The sequence below is a fragment of the Vulpes vulpes genome, chromosome 4 (genome assembly GCF_048418805.1).
Source record: "Vulpes vulpes isolate BD-2025 chromosome 4, VulVul3, whole genome shotgun sequence".
In the NCBI taxonomy this organism is placed as follows: domain Eukaryota; kingdom Metazoa; phylum Chordata; class Mammalia; order Carnivora; family Canidae; genus Vulpes; species Vulpes vulpes.
Genome location: NC_132783.1, coordinates 57,229,120 through 57,245,869, shown reverse-complemented (window position 1 = coordinate 57,245,869; position 16,750 = coordinate 57,229,120). Strand labels below are relative to the sequence as shown.

General features: G+C 41.0%; 1 protein-coding gene across 18 annotated transcripts in view; it reads right to left on the bottom strand.

Moving 5' to 3' along the window:
- WDFY3 (WD repeat and FYVE domain containing 3) overlaps nt 1-16,750 on the bottom strand; it is a 273,205-nt gene that overhangs the window by 10,617 nt on the left and 245,838 nt on the right. For all 18 annotated transcript variants that reach the window (XM_072755759.1, XM_072755760.1, XM_072755764.1 and 15 more), the window contains 8 exons: nt 14,166-14,257; nt 13,745-13,957; nt 10,685-10,832; nt 9,062-9,216; nt 7,990-8,148; nt 4,773-4,952; nt 1,370-1,552; nt 192-288 (listed from right to left, as the gene is read on the bottom strand). In XM_072755759.1, the coding sequence (XP_072611860.1) occupies nt 192-288; nt 1,370-1,552; nt 4,773-4,952; nt 7,990-8,148; nt 9,062-9,216; nt 10,685-10,832; nt 13,745-13,957; nt 14,166-14,257 (1,227 nt within the window). The remainder of the gene's footprint in view (nt 1-191; nt 289-1,369; nt 1,553-4,772; nt 4,953-7,989; nt 8,149-9,061; nt 9,217-10,684; nt 10,833-13,744; nt 13,958-14,165; nt 14,258-16,750) is intronic.

Below are 16,750 nucleotides of genomic sequence, written 5' to 3'. Positions count from 1 at the left end.
GCCTGATGAACTGGAGAAATCTTTGTGTGTCTGTCCCATTATCTCACGTGTTCGGTGGCAATCGTGCCTCTGACAGCTACACTCAGCCTTAGGCTACTGGTTTATGCTGTTTGATGTAAGTTTATCCATAGTGACTTTAAACAAACAAAAGAAATATGAAAACCATGGAATAATTAGAGAGTATTTAATACCTATTTGTGCTTCTGGACAGTCTTCCTGCATTTCTAGGACTTCAACAGGCTCAGGAGCTGGTGTTTCAGGAACTTGCAAAAATTCCATTCTCCAAAACTGAATTTAAGTAAGTATGAAAATAAAAGTTAAGCAGCTTCAAGAAACAACTTACATGTTACTGGATGAAGACGAATTCTTGGGGTTAAACAGGTATCTTTTATTATTGTGTAAATTTCCCTCTATCTTGAAAAATGTGGGAGAGGACTGTGAACACACAACACTTCCTGAACTTGGTTCCATGAGTTATTGGTGAGTGTTTCATGGTGGAGGGAAAAGGATGGGGGTCAGGAAGGTTGGAAAAACATGGTTCAACTAAGCACACTTTTATTTCCTACAAAAACCTGAGAGCCTTGTGTGCATACTAATATATACTCTAGATCTCCAAGGAGGCATGTAGTAAGCGGGATCCCCAAATGCCTCGGGTGGAGTCATCTGGAACACTGCTCTGGAGCCAGCAGACATGGGGGGTGCCTGTTGCCTGAGGCACAGGATGTGGTGTGGCCAGGGCTGACTGCCTCATTGTTCGCTCAGCTAGTGACTGACTACAGGGCTGCAATGATCTGCTCTCTGCTTTTACAAAGAACACAAAGGAAATCTCCTGAGAGAGAAAAACCCAAGTATTTGTAAACACTGTAAAGGAAGACTCTGTGGATTTTGTTCTCTGCAGAAGCCCAACACAAAGAAAACTATGAAAAGGATAAACTAGGACTTAGGTGAAATTATCTAGGATTCTAGATAGGGATCGGACAACATGAGTCCTCTGAAAGCGGTTTCCAGCTCTGTGATTCTCTGTAAAGAAGAGATTGTGCCTGTTTTCCCCACGAAGCCACCTAAGAGGCTGAAAAGCCAATACTTTTGCCATCCACTGTGACAGGGAAATCATGTTTATGTGGCCTTGGGTCAAGCTGTCTGGTGGTTATTGGCACTAACAGGTTGATGTAGTGGAAAGGAAAGGGGCCGAGTCACTGATGTTGCTTGTGTCTGAGAATGCAGCTGCTGAGGCTTGTCTGAATCTGAGCAAAAGCTGGCTCACTAATACTACAACCTGTTCAGGGGTCTCTCTACCGTGGACAGCTCCAAGAGCTTCTGGTAAACCAGGGCAGCTAACCCCTAGGGTGTTTCCTCACAGAGAACTTACCCGGACCACGCCATCTGAGTGTCCTGTTACTATGACGTTCTGTGTGTCCCACTCATTCATCTCTGACACGCAGCAGCAGACGATCTGCTGGCTCCTGCCTGTGAATGTGTTCACGCTCACAATAGGGTTCCCGTTGATGCTCCACACATGGATATACGTGCCAGCACAGGACACGATGTCCCCCTGAGAAGGTAAAACAACCTCTTCACTCTCTTTGCTCCCTTCGTATCACATTCTGGTTTCAGAAGCAAAGTGGATCTTTGGCCTAGCTCTCAAAAAACCTTTTAAGTTCTTCGATTGGTGATGCGGGATTTCTGAGGTAGCCTGGAATTTCTGAGGTAGCCACAAGCCTGGGCTTGTGGACCTAAAAATATACTCCAAACAGAGAGGCCTCTTAAAGAATTCACAGGTTAGTGGATGCTGTGGCTCAGGTGTTCTCACATGGAAAGAAGGGCAAGAGCCCTTCCACGCTGTCAGTTTCTGCACCAGGATACTACTGGGTCATGCATGACTTCGTGGGAAAGCAGCCTGGAGGTGAGGCCCTACTCTTATGCCTCCCATTGTTTACAAAACCTATTTATATCTTTCATTTAGAGGCAGGAATCCACCTGTGCATAATTTTACAAAATCAGTCCAATCACCAACCCCACAAGGTAGAAAAGAAATCTTTCAGTCCAGATACAGTTATATCTCTCTTCTCAATAAATGAAGATGAAATGTTGACAACACTTGACAACACTGTAGCACCTTTTTTACAATTTGTATTCATAGTATAGTAAGGGGAGGAGAATGAGGAAAAAAAAGAAGAAAATTGGAATATTGGTCACTTCTTGGGAAACTGACTCTCTAAGCTGTTAACTCAGGTTTTTGTAAGTTCCAAAGACAGAAAAAGGATAGGCTTTTCCCCTTAAGTTCTACCAGGTAGGGCTCCACCCAACCTGGTGAGAATCCAACTCATTCCTGTTACAGGAATGAAGATGCTTTTGAAGCATCTACTATGTGTCACTTAGTGTGGTGGACACTTCAGACATTCCATTTTATCCTTTCAACAGCCTCTGAGGTTAGCGATTACCAGCGCCCCTGGAGAAGGGATCAAAGTCAGGTGCAAAGAGCTTAAGCAACCTGCCCATTGTCACAGGATAAAGATTTGAACTCAGTCCTTTCTGGCCCCGAAGCTTATGGACCACACCATGCTGCTTCCCTAATCCCTAAGACAGCCTGGATGTCACAATGCCAGGCACCGACTTTAGAAATGACCTGGTGAATTTCAGTACAGTCAACAGGTACATGAGGACCTATCAAAATAGGAAGATGGCCATCAAAAGCAGGAGGAAACTAAAAGCTGAACAGCAGCTTCGACTCAAGAAAGAAGGGAAGGGAGAGCCAAGGGTGGCATGATGAGGAGACCTGGGGCTTTCCCAAACCACCCTCTGCGTCAGTCTTGCTACTGTTCTCTTCCTTCCTCTGTCCTTCTTCTACCAAGATGGCAAGAACCAAACCAAATCCCAAACAAAAGTGACACTTGGCCAAGTAGCGCTATGTCTACCTCTGATTCAGCCACTGAACCACCTTGGACAATGAGTATTAGCAGCTGTGCTGTAATTAATGGCCTCGGTCTCTCCAAAAGATGAGAAGCTACTGCTCCACTGTGCACTGTATGAGGCTCTCATCCAGTACTCCAGGGTGCCTCAATTAGAGAGCATTAGAGCAGGTCCTGTGGCTGTGAGGGCTAAGCATAAGAGGAGCTAAAGGGCAGCTGCAAGGTGGCTTATGCCCAAAATGCAGACTGAAGCCACGCAGACTTGACACTAGCTGCAAAAAATACGACAGAAATAGAAATCTTTTCCTGTGTTATTAAGAGATTACAAGAGCACGTAAAAGGGAAAAATCAAACACATCTGTGGTGTTTGCTGCAACTACTGCAATCCACTGCACAAAAACAACTGCAATCTGTAGCAGAATAACTTCCCTGAATAACAACTGACTATAAATAAAATTCTCTGTATTAAAGTTAAGAACAACACAAAAACAAAGCCTCAAAATAGTGCCCTTAAGCATTTCATTCAGAGCAACACTGCCAGATCAGAGCCATTCTGTTGCATTGAGGTTTTCATTAAGCTCTTCGGTACAAGTGTTTGCAGGACCAACCCAAGGTGACGTTCTAAAGACATCTTAAACCTTTCAAATATACCAAAAAATGAATTTGACTTCTTTTACCCCTGTATGCTTCCTACTCATTGTCAGGTCTGATTGCTCTTACTATTACCAGCCACTCTATGTGCCATTCACTACAACTGAATTATTTTCTTCTTCTTTGACTACAAGGTATCTGACTAAAAGCATAAGTTAGTATCTTCTGGTGGAAATTAAGGATTTTGCATCCCTCCAAAGAAAAGCTGTCTGTGTGGGTGATGGTATGGTGTGGCTACATGGTGTCACACAAGAAGACACTGGGACAGTACTAAGGATGAAGGAGGGAATGAATAAGAAGCAGTGAGGCTGGGGAGTTCTGGTCTATTTGCAAGACTGATTTGTGTATGTGGGCATCACCAACCCATGAATGTGCTAACTTGTCCCTCAGACACAGGGGCCTCAGTCTTTGCATGCCCACCCTTAGTTTCCCCTGCTTTCCCACACACCTTAGCAAGGACTATACTTTCTGCACCCCGCCTTAGGTGGGCTCAGTCTCCGTGGGGGTCTTCTAGGCCAGTGCATTTATTTTATGCTGACTTATTTATTTACATATAAAATATTTATTTTTGAGAAGAGCTAATATCCTCCAGTAAGTTTGGGATAACTTTGAAAATAGTTTCTATAACAATTCTGCTCATTTGGTTACCCAAATGTTACTCTTTTCACCTGACATAATAAATTATCTGAACACATTCCATAAAAAGGTCAACACAACTTTAACATTCCTAACAAATCCTACAAATTCCTTGTTTTTAAAAAAGCCTAGTCTAGAATGTTGTTTTGAACTAAATCTTGCTCATCAAAGTATGCAGCAGTGAATGGATTTTAAGACAAAATTATTTCTGAGTTACAAACTTTAATATCCATTCGCTTTTTGCATAAATCAAGGAACATGTAGTAGCATTTATTTTTATTTTAAAGATTTTATTTATTTATTCATGAGAGACAGAGAGACAGGCAAAGACATAGGCAGAGGGAGAAGCAGGCTCCATGAAGGGAGCCCGATGCAGGACTCCATCCGGAGACTCCAGGATCATGCCCTGAGCCAAAGGCAGACGCTCAACTGCTGAGCCACCCAGGTGTCCCTGTAGTAGCATTTATAAAATGAGTGCCTATCAACTTAGAAAACACTCAGAGTCATTTTTTGTTTACATTAGCCAGAAATACTTGTCTTCCTAACCATAAATCAAGTGGACAACTGACTACTTACTGTTAGTTCATTGATACAAAGAGCAGAAACTGGAGCTCGATGGCCTCGGAGCTGGGTTAGGAATGATAGTTTGTTCAGATCCCAAATGATGCAGGTTCGGTCACGGGACCCGCTGACGATTATGTGATAGGCTAATGATGCTGTGGCACAGGTGACAGTATCGGTGTGGCCAAGTAAGGCCTATGAAGGAAAACAGAAAAAAACAGGCTGATCACAGTGACTGTACTTCAAGGGGCTCCAGAAGGTCCTGGATGCACTAGGAATGAAAGGAGCGTGTGTGGGGAGCAGCAGCATCTGGAAAGTCTTCCTTTTTTGCTGACAGTCCTTGTATCATCCTACTAGGGGAAGACAGAAGTCTGGAGAGCTCTGGAGGCTCTAGCCTCCATCTTTTTTTTTTTTTTTTTTTAAAGATTTTATTTATTTATTCATGAGAGACACAGAGAGAAAGAGGCAGAGACACAGGCAGAGGGAGAAGCAGGCTCCATGCAGGGAGCTCGATGTGGGACTTGATCCCGGGACCCCAGGGTCACGCCCCGGGCTGAAGGCAGGCACTAAACCGCTGAGCCACCCAGGAATCCCCCAAACTTCATCTTTATATCACTTCTTTCCTGGACTTGGGCCAGAATCTTAGAAGGGGGAATGGAAGCTGCAACACAGCTTAGGTTTTTTCATCCTGTTTCTACGTGGAGATGTATCCATTATGGCCCTCAAGGTATACAATTTAAACTCTGCATTGATTCTTTTATGCTACTGTCTCCTGTTAGTCTGAGGAACTACAATTGGATGGATCTTTAAAAAACAAATGCGGTGAGGGCTGCATAGTTAGGGTACATGGTCCTAGCAAGATAAAGGAAAAGCGTGGTTCTGACGAGTGTGCTGAGCTCCTGTTACTGACCTGGACACATCTATGCCTAAGAGATCCTTCTTCAGACTAGAATAGGAACTTTTTGTCTTTTGCTAGAACATGAAGAGAAACAGGACACTGGGAAATGGTAATGTGGGAGAAGAAGCATTTCAGAGAAGAAGATTCAGATTACTCTTAAAAGTTCCTGACGGTTTAACTATTTATAAATAATGGGTTGGTTTATAATTTTTTTGTCCTATATAAATCCCTTCTGTATGCTTAGGAAAAACCCCAGGAGGCTGTTTTAAGTAAGTGCCTTCTACTGAGGGGTTACTGGCAGGTACACTAGGTTCAAAGCCTATTTTCTAAATAGAAAATATTGTTAAGTAAGAGAGTCTGGATCAGCAAACTACAGTATCAACCTTGTATTTGTTCATGTTGGCACTGTATTTTTTTATGTGGTCCATATTTAAACTCAGCAACCGATGAAGTTTTTGGCCCATATACATGACTGGTGGTGTAAGTACAAGGGGGTTCATTCTTTCCACAGATATTTAAGATGCCACTGTCTGAGTTTGGCTTCTAAAGAACTTTGGAGTCACAAAGAACTGAATTCACATCCTGGCTTTACTTCTAAATGTGACTTGGGTTTGTGTCTTCATCTCCTCAAGCAGTGGTATTCTCAGGTATAAACAGGCTTATAAACTACCTCGTAGAATTGTGAGGGTTGGAGTTTTACATTTTAAAACACCCAGCACAGTGTTCTGAACATGATACATGCTCAATATACAACAGATATTATTGTTACATTGTTTTTCAAATCTGTTATCATAAAATACACTTAGATGTGTACTACATAAAAAAACCTCACAACTCAAATGTTAAAAAAAAAAGATGGCTCAATTATAAAAGGTTTCTTGCTTTAGGTAAAACTTTATGCAAGTACATAATAATCAGATGATAAATAAGGAAAGAGAAAAAAATGAATCAAAGAGTTACTAGTTTAGCCAAACAGAAATCACCCAGAAAGATAATTAATAGTAATCAATCACAAATATAATTTGGCTTGGAAAAATCCAATCTACATACAACACAGTTGATCCTGAACAACATGGCTAGGGGTACTGATCCCTGATTAGTAAAAAATCTGTGTGTAACTTTTGAAACCCCCAAAACTTAATTACTAATAGTCTACTGTTGGCTGGAACTGATAACATAAACAGTTGTTTAACAAATATTTTGTATCTATATTGTATACTTATAATAAAGTAAGCAAGAGAAAAGAAAATATTATTAAGAATATCAAAAGGAAAAAAAAAAGAATATCATAAGGAAAAGAAAATACATTTATAGCACTATACTGGATTTATTGAAAAAAAGTCTGTGTATAAGTGGACCAGGTCAGTCCAAACCCATGTTGTTCAAGGCTCAACTGTATTACTTAAATATATTAAAGTGTGTGTGTGTATATATATATATATATATATATATACACACACACACACTTGTTCTTGTTTTTAAGATATATATATATATACATATATATATATATATATATTTAAGATTTTATTTATTCATGAGAGACACAGAGAGAAAAAGAGGCAGAGACACAGGGACAGGGAAAAGCAAGCCCCACGCAAGGAGCCCGATGTGGCTCGATCCCGGGACTCCAGATCATGCCCTGGGCCGAAGGCAGGTGCGGAACCGCTGAGCCACCCAGGGATCCCTATTTATTTATTTTAGAGAAATAGACCACATGTGCACATGTGAGCCGGAGTGGGGAGGGGCAGAAGTGGAGGGAAAGAATCCTGAGGTGGAGCTTGACCCCATGACCTTGATTTCATGACCTGAGCTGAAACCAAGAGTTGGATGCTCAAGGGAGCCACCCAAGAACCCATATTAATATATTACCTAAAGACAGCTTGCTTTAGATTTTATTTTATTTTTTTAAAGATTTATTTATTTATTTATTTATTTATTTATTTATTTATTTATTTATTTATTTATTTGAGAGAGAGAGGCAGAGACACATGAGGAAGGAGAAGCAGGCTCCATGCTGGGAGCCCGACGCGGGACTCGATCCCGGGACTCCAGGAGCGTGCCCTGCGCCAAAGGCAGGCGCTAAACCGCTGAGCCACCCAGGGATCCCTGTTGCTTTAGATTTTAAAAAAGGCCCAGTTTAGATCATTTTTAGAAATAGTACCATCTGATTTCATTTCTTTTTTCTTACGACCCATTTGTAGCAAAAGAACATACATTTTTTTGATTTTGTCCATTATATCTGAAGCACCTTAGAATTAAGGAAGCTTTGTAGTTTCTCTAGAACACAGGATGCCAAGATGGGATAGGTCCATCTTCCATTTATTTGGTTACCTGTTTGAGAGTGAGGGTCTTGGCCTTTTCTTTGGAGGTGCCCATCTCCCAGACACAGACAACTGTGCTCGTTCCACCTGTGATGACCAACTTGGGGTTGGGGCAGATTGCGCAGAGAATCTGGCCCCACTCAGACAAACATTCGTAAATAGTCACTACCTGTAAAATAAAATAGGTGTGAGACACACACCAAGCATACTGAGTGAAGGACAACCCCCACGTAGGTACCTCATAGGCAAACGTCCACGTAAATTCTGGATTGGATTCACTCTGGCAACATTTCTGCTGAGGCTCTACCCTGAACTAGCCCTATGGCCTCTAGTGGCAGTTTTGGTGAGAAACCATATTAAAAGGGACTTTGCTCATAGTGGGTATCTCCAGTTTCTTCAGTCCAGAAAAATGATGTTCTGACTGTGTGATGCTGTGTATGATGCAGGGGACAATCTGGTAGAAGGATGTGTTTGCTGTAGCCAGTTAGAGGTGAATGGAGATTACAGTGCTGCTGTTCAACAAGAACGTTAACTAAATAGAATTGTGTCACACAGCGATACATAGACTTGCATAAACTAGATCTCACCTGCCTTCAGGAGGGGATCAGCAGAGGGCTAGCAAAGGAAACTGAACGGTCACAGGTAGAGCCTCTCCAAGAGCTACTATGGGACTCCACACAGTAGTTGCTGCTGCCTGGGTGACAGGTGATAGGTTTTCCATCAGCCACTTAAAAGTACTGAAATGGTTAAGTGGGCCAGACCGTGATCCACCAAAAAGAGGCTCTTTTAAGTTGTCAGAAATGGTGAATACCTGGCTGGCTAGGACCTCTCAGAGGAACTCTGTAAGAGGGAAACTGCTAGAGCATAGTGCACAACTTTTCAAAAGAGGCTTATTCTGTAGGAAACATGCCTTGTCCACCAACTCCTTCAACCTGATTTGATGCTGTAAAGCTCTCCCTTCTTCGAGTCTCAGGAGGAGCAGGTGATTAGCCCTTGGCCCAGGCTCTTCCCACCCCTTTGAAGCAGGATATCCAAACCACAAAAGAGCAAGATTAAATGAGTGAGCAAGAAACAATGCAAACCTTGTCTGACTCATAGGTTCCCAGCCTGCAGCTCAGGTCTGCATAGCCCCAAGCGAAAGTTTTGTTCCAGGTTGGTGGAATAAGAACTTTATTCTGTTCTACTGCAAGAATGCCTTTATCTGTACACACTATTTGTCCCACAGGCTCTTTAAGTTCTGTAAAAAAAAAAACAACAAAAAAAACACATCAACAGATCAGAACAGGGACAAGAAAAATGAACCTCATGACCTTATAGGGGATTGTCATCTCAAATATTCATATGAATCAAGTATCCTGACATGTACATTAGGACAAAATAACCTTAGCCAATGAGCTTGGCTTTTGAGTCTCCACTGGGTGGATGGACTTGGACCCTGACAAGTGTTCTGCAGGGCTTCCTTCCAGCCTTCCTGTCTCTTGACACATGTGGGTTTGGTTCCTAGCAAGTGGCTTGTCTTCTTGATCATTGGACAGCACAGAGTAATCTGGGATGCTCTCCAGAATGCTATATCCAGACCTTCAATTAACCTAAGCCTTCAGCACCTCCCAAATGATATCCAGCCTTAGACTTCCTGAAGGAAGGACATGCTGTCCCTCAAGAGTTCCGACTCCCTGCTCTGCCCCAGAACACTGCTGAACACACCAGTGTTCCATAACGACTACTGGTGGTGAGTGGAGTTGGCACAGGTCAGCTTCTGTAATGAGCCAAAATGGCACGGAGTGCCTACCTAATTAACCAGACTTTGATACTCCAATTTTTGGATTTGTTTAACAGTGACAACCTCAAGACGTAGCAATAACATTTTTTCATTCTAAGGGAAAAAAATCCACTTGAGAAAGTACATTTATTTATTTAAGATTTTATTTGGTGGGGGGAGAGAATGGGTGGGGAGTGGCAAAGGGAGAAGCAGGTTCCCTGCTGAGCAGGGAGCCCACTCTGACTGGGGCTTGATCCCAGGACCCAGAGGTCATGACCTGAGCCGAAGGCTTGCTTAACCAACTGAGCCACCGAGGTACCTCAAAAAAGTACTTTTAGATAACTCACAACCACATTAGATAAAAGACAGATAGTTTTAGTTTGCATATCAAAAATGTAGTCTTTTTACTGTTATCTCTAAATTGACAGAACACATATAACTGTAGATTACAAAGGTTTTTCTACACATAAAAAGTTGACCTACGAAATTTGGTATATTAGAGTTTTCTCCCTATCTTAGCAGGGAGGAGAAACCTGTTTGGTTCTTCTTGATAAAAATCCAATAGACCAAAAATACCCAGACCAACTAAAAGGAAAAGGAGAAAAATCTAACAAGTATTTGGTGATTTATCACAAAAAACACAGCACTTACTACAAATGACACTAATGTTGAAAAACACATTTGCTATTTTTTTTAAATTTTTAATTTATTTATGATAGTCACATAGAGAGAGAGAGAGAGAGGCAGAGACATAGGCAGAGGGAGAAGCAGGCTCCATACACAGGGAGCCCGATGTGGGATTTGATCCTGGGTCTCCAGGATCGCGCCCTGGGCCAAAGGCAGGCGCTAAACCGCTGCGCCACCCAGGGATCCCGCACATTTGCTATTGTTAAGCTGAGATTGTTAACTACTCCCACAAACAAAGGCCGACTTCATATCACCTCACCTTTTACTGGTGTTAGAGAAGGCCTCAAGTTGTCCAGGTGATGGAAAAAGATCTTGTCACTTGAGGACCCCGGGGGGGCAGAGGCACCCATACTGTCTCCATTCAGTCGGCTCCTCACTCGTTTTGGTGGATGAGGTTTCTTAAATAACTAGGATGAAAGAGGTGACAGATTTTACAATGAAAGCTAACACTTACTGAGCGCCCTTTTATATGCCAGTAGTTATGTTTATATTTCACTTGAGCTTCACAATAACCACTAGGCACTACATTTCCACACCTTCCCCTGGAGGAAAGAATTTCTAGGGAGGCTCAGAAGGATGCCAGAGGTCTCCCCCATCTCAGCAAGCAGGGACGGGACCATGAAACTTTTTAAAAGCTTGGGTTATCACCATGCTCTATGCTGTTCTGATTTCATAACTTTTCAGGAGTAAATCAATCTACTCAAACTATAGTTGACCAACAATTATTTTACAATGATTTTAAAAAGTAACCAATTCTTTATAGCCGGATACCATTCTGTACCACTGTGGGCAGGCAGACATTCTAACTAAGTTATTTCTGGCTTCAACATGGTCTTTCTCTCTGTGACATCATTTTGGTGTCTTTTAGATGCTACTAATTTGTTGAAAGTATGAACACTATTGCCTTCTTTGTGCATTACAATGCTATAAAGGGGAAAAAAAAGAACATAAAATCTTTGACATCCCTGTTCGGTATTACTATGGAACTAAAAAATTATCAATACAGATTTAAGATGATTTTTTCAAATACTATAGATCTCCAAAATAAGCATAGAGCCATTTCTGTTAGTCTGAGGAAGATACTTAGAAAATCTTAGGAAAATGAGATTTAAAATGACTAGAAAACCTTCACATTTTGTGAATTTGACATTCTGGATTTCCAGAAGAAAAAATGTTTTGTACAGAGAAAGATATTTTAGACACCCAAATATTCAAACACATTGTTCCTATCATATATATATATATATATATATATATATATATACACACATATACATATACATATACATATATATAGGCATAGATCAGGGTTCTGTTATTTTCTCTAAATGACACAGACTCTTCAGTTGCATAAAAAGACCCCTCTACTTTAAAGCATGTTCATAAATGGACATTTGCTGAAAAACTTTTAAGAGGACCTAGGGATAGAGCACCTTGCCAGGCGAGGGTATATAACAATGTATGGATAGACTGACAGTTAAACCTAGATTTTTCTCTTTCTTTTTCTTGAGGATTTTAAAAATTTATTTGAGAACAAAAGTATGAGTGGCGGTGGGGGAGGGGGTTGGGGGTGGCAGGCAGAGGGAGAAGCAAACTCCCTACTAAGCAGGGAGCTCAACGTAGAGCTGGGATCATGACCTGAGCCAAAGGCAGACACTTAACCAACTGAGTCACCCAGGTGTATCTAAACCTAGATTTTCTAGGATAGCATACTTCGAAGGACTCTTATCAGTCACTGGAATGTCTGAGAAATATTCAAACTATAGTTCCCATACTGTCTGCCTCTTAAACTCAAAAAAGTGGGACTAAAATCCTTAGTGCATGTGTCTTGATTTTTTTGTTAAGAATATTTGTGTCTTAAGAGAGTATGAAATAGTTCCTGTGCTTGTAAACCTCAGTAAAAAGGAAAGGTATGACTGAGATTCTTCAGCTGCAATTAAAGGTCATCAATAAGCATTTCACATTAAAAGTAAACACAGTTCCAGGGTGCCAGGGTGGCTCAGTCAGTTAGGCGTCCAATTCGAGTGTTGGCTCAGGTCTCGGTCCCAGGATTGTGGGATCAAGCCCTGCATTGGGCTGGGCGTGAAGTCTGCTTGGGGCTCTCTCTCTCCTTCTCCTTCTGCAACTCCCTCTTTAAAAGTAAACATAGTTCCTTGGTTGGGGGGTCAGACTGCACCATGAGTGGTGTGGTTACAGGTTCTCCTGCTGTATGTCATACAAAGATGTGTCCTTGTTCTGAGTGTTCCCAACTATCAACCCTGGAAACCTCCAAGTTGGTTTAATGTACAGAAAGGGAGCCCAGGAGAGAGATCTGAGGCAGGACCAGAGAAGGATAGCTAGGACAAAGTGCAGAGCCTGGGGCACCTGGGAAAAGCAGGTGGTTTGAATGGCCAGCAAAGTGTCTTTCCCACAGCGCTGATTACCCCTGGCACATCACATTCTTCTGGTGTGGTCTGGAGGATGGGGAGGAAAGATGGCATAAAGTCTCTAATAGGGGTTTGCTCACTATGAAGGTGAGAGATCTACTCCATCTGGGTACTGGGTGGCTACGTTCTTGGTCTTTCTGTTCAGGTTGGAGACAGCAGTTAGAGCAGCTAGTACAGGGCTAATTCTTGCCATTCCCATGGCATGCATCTCCTCCAGAGCACTCATCAGACCTGCATCACTAATCTAATCTACACACCACCATCTGTTCCCTCGACTATTATTAAGAGCTTCCTGGGTGGTATTCTGCTGCTAACTTGGTTCCCCTAGAGTGTGTGCATGTATAAGACTATGGACAGGATGATCTTTAAAACTGAAATAAATATGGGGGCACCTGGCTGGCTCAGTCGGTATAGCACACAACCCTTAATCTAGGGGTTGTAAATTCAAGCCCCATGCTGGATGTAGAGATTACTCAAAAATAAAATCTTTAAAAAAAAAAATCAAAATATGACCATGCTATTTCCTTGCTCAAAGTCAGCACTGGCTTCCTACTGGCCTTGAGATGAAACCCCTTCTGGGTGTGCTATGGCCCCCAAGACCCCATCTTTTTTCCTGATTGTGCTCTTCCCATCCTCCCACCAGGTCTTGTGTAGATACACGGAAGCACATTCTGCACTAGTCTGAGGGGAAATTCTCTTTGAATATTTCTATTTACCTAGACTGCAGAAGGGAGGAGAAAGCAATCATCTTAGAACCTACTGAACCTATTGGGTGGTATGGCTCTTCAATGAAAACTTAGCCTAAACTTATTATATTATATGGCTATTCACCATCTATAGCAATATTAAAGCTTAAAAAATAAAACTGAAAGCAACAATAAGAATATCCATACCTGTTTAGGGATCTGACCAAAGTTATTAATAAATCCTATGGTGGCTGTCTCCTTTAGTGGATCATTTATGTTGTAGATATCCACTTGACCCTCATAAAAAAGATGGTGGAAGACATTTACAGCTTCTACTGCAGCAGGGCCTTGCTGTTTATAGCCAAAGATTAAGTCAATCCACTCATGCAGATGGGCACTCACGTAATCACATTCCAAAGCCTGTAATTTCAAAACACATGTTCAGTCACAGGCTGACTTTTATTACTTGCTCAGAAAGCAAAAAGAACTGGTCAGAGATCACAAGGAACTAAGATAACTAAAAATCATAAGAACTATATCTGTAATTTGAACAAATGGGTGATATTTTGCTCAAAGTCCTCTCTTTGTAAAGAAATCCAAATTCAACTGCAAAGGAGGCTCCCATTACCTCACGGTGGACTCTGATGAATTCCCGTGGGTCCCCTTTTGCCCATGGTGGAAGGATAACATCTCCAAGCTTGGTGCCATTTTGTTTACAGCCTGTGCAATTGGATAAATTAAAGAGAAAATGAAAAACAGGATAAATAGTAACTTTACATTAAAGTAACAGAGAAATAGTGGGTTAGGTTCATCACCAGAATTATGAGATTTTACCACCAGAAAGGGCCCTCTGAGATCATCTACTCTGGTATTTCCCTAAGTTTGCTCCTTAGAGTGTTCCCTCTCAGATTATTAAGCGTTAGCAAAAATAAGGGGCCCGCCCTGTCAGATGACTTCAGAAATGCTGAGTTACCCAAAGTTAAACATGTTTCCTCCTGCAAGACTCCTCAGAGGCACAGCCCTTCTCTGGGAGGGGTGTTAGGCACAACATTCCTGAAATTTAACTGACCACAGGACTCCTTTGTAATGAAAACTTTTGTGAGGCTACTGTTTTGAGTTTGGAAAAAATGCTCAAGTTCCACCCCCTTAGGTCTGCACATTTGGAAGATCATTAGCAATTTCTCTCAAATCTTTTGTTTGCGTTTTTCCTGAATGCTTAGAACTTGGTGAATCATCAGCAGTGAACCACTACTGAATTTCTTATCTTTATGTTTTGACAAAATTTTGCCATTCACATGAAGGCTACTGGAGGAATACCTAATTTCTAAGTCACTGAGAAGTTTGAGTGCTCTTTTTGCTAAAGAGGAAATGAAAATATCAGCCTTTCAGAAATATTCGCAATACACGTGGTTTCTCCTATTTCTGATTCTTAAACTCTTTAGAGAGCGCTGTAGAACTGACATGTATTATGCCGTAGGGACTCTCATTAAAAAAAATCAAATCTGATATGTAACTTTTTGCTATTAATATACCATTTAACAAAAAAAAAAAAACATCTGGAAAAACTATGGGGCTATTGGCAGAAACAAAAAATACAAAGAAGTGATATTTATTCCATAGGAAACTGTTAATTTAGTCACAGCTAGATAATCTGAAAAATATTAAAGAAACTGCTATAAAATCCATCCAAAACAAAACATATTACATGGGACTGGTATCTCAGGAAACAGGTCCTGTCTTTTCATTTTTATGAAGTAAATATCAAAAAGTCAACCTTAGCTTACAGTTTTCCTCAATACAAATCAGATGATCAATGTAAAAAATGATTCTATGAATAGTTATGTTGACTCAGATAAACAGTTGTATTAGAAAATTTCAGAGAAGTACAATTGTTCAAATTCTAGAACACAAAAGGCAGTTTCAAGTGAGGGCCAATAAAAATATTTCCCACAGAAACAATCTTATCCTCATCACTGTTATTTAATGGCTTTACTGACAATGTAATATAAAGTGAGAAACACAAAAATCAGTTTATTGTTTAAAGGAATGTCTTAACTTGTTGGAAAAAATACCATATGACTTAAGAAAAAAATAAAACAACCAAGTTACTGCCATCTCTCCCTCTCTTTCACACTCTCAGTCCACTCCTCTCAGGCCCAAGTTTTCAATAAGAAGCAAGTAACAATCCCCAGACTTGACATATAATCTACTTTTCAAAAAATATGCTTATAATCCCTAATATTTGTGCTATATAATTTTATTTCATGAGCACTATCTGCAATTTAAAAATTTAAAGGGAACATTCTGTAGTATACTCCTGGTCTGGTTCTGGTACTCTGCAGCTTCCCTGCATGTATACCTATATCCAAGGGTATAAAGATAAGAAGACTGGGAGAATGTTACTCATCCCAGAACCAGGGAAAAAAACCCAAGTGTACTTTGTTTTACATCATTTCTATCTTTTCCAGGTAGAGGCCAAACAACGTTTTTGTGTTTTTTTTTTCTTCTTGGTAATTGAAATGAAATTCACCTAACCAAATTAACCATATTAAAGCAAACAATTCAGTGGCATTTAGTACATTCACAATTTTATGTAGCCATCACCTCTATCTAGCCCTAAAAGATTTTCATCACCCCACAGGGAAATCTTATATCCATTAAGCAGTGGTTCCCCATTCCTCCTGCCCTCCTATCCCTGAGTAACCACTGATCTATGTTCTTTGTCTATAGATTTATCTATGCTGGATATTCTATATAAACAGAATCATAAATTAAGTGATATTTTGTGTCTGGCTTCTTTCACTTAGGATAATGTTTCTGAGATTCATCCATGTTAGAGTGTGTATCGGTAATTCCTACTTCTCCATGGCTGAATAACATTCCACTGTATGTATATTCCACAATTTGTTTATTCATCAGCAGACATGTGGCCTGCTTCTAACACGTGGCTACTGTGCGTAATGTTGCTATGAACAGGTGTGTATATGTACTTGCCTGAGTCCCTGTCTTCAGTTCTTTTGGACAGAGATCTCAGAGTGGAATTGCCAGGTCTTATGGTGATTCTATTTTTAAATTTTGAGAACCCACCAAGCTGTCTTCCACAGCAGCTGAGCCATGGTATACATCCCCACCACCAGTGCATGAAGCTGCTACTCTTTCCATACTCTTCTCAGTTCTTACTTTTTTCCATTGCTGTGGCTTTTTTTCACCACA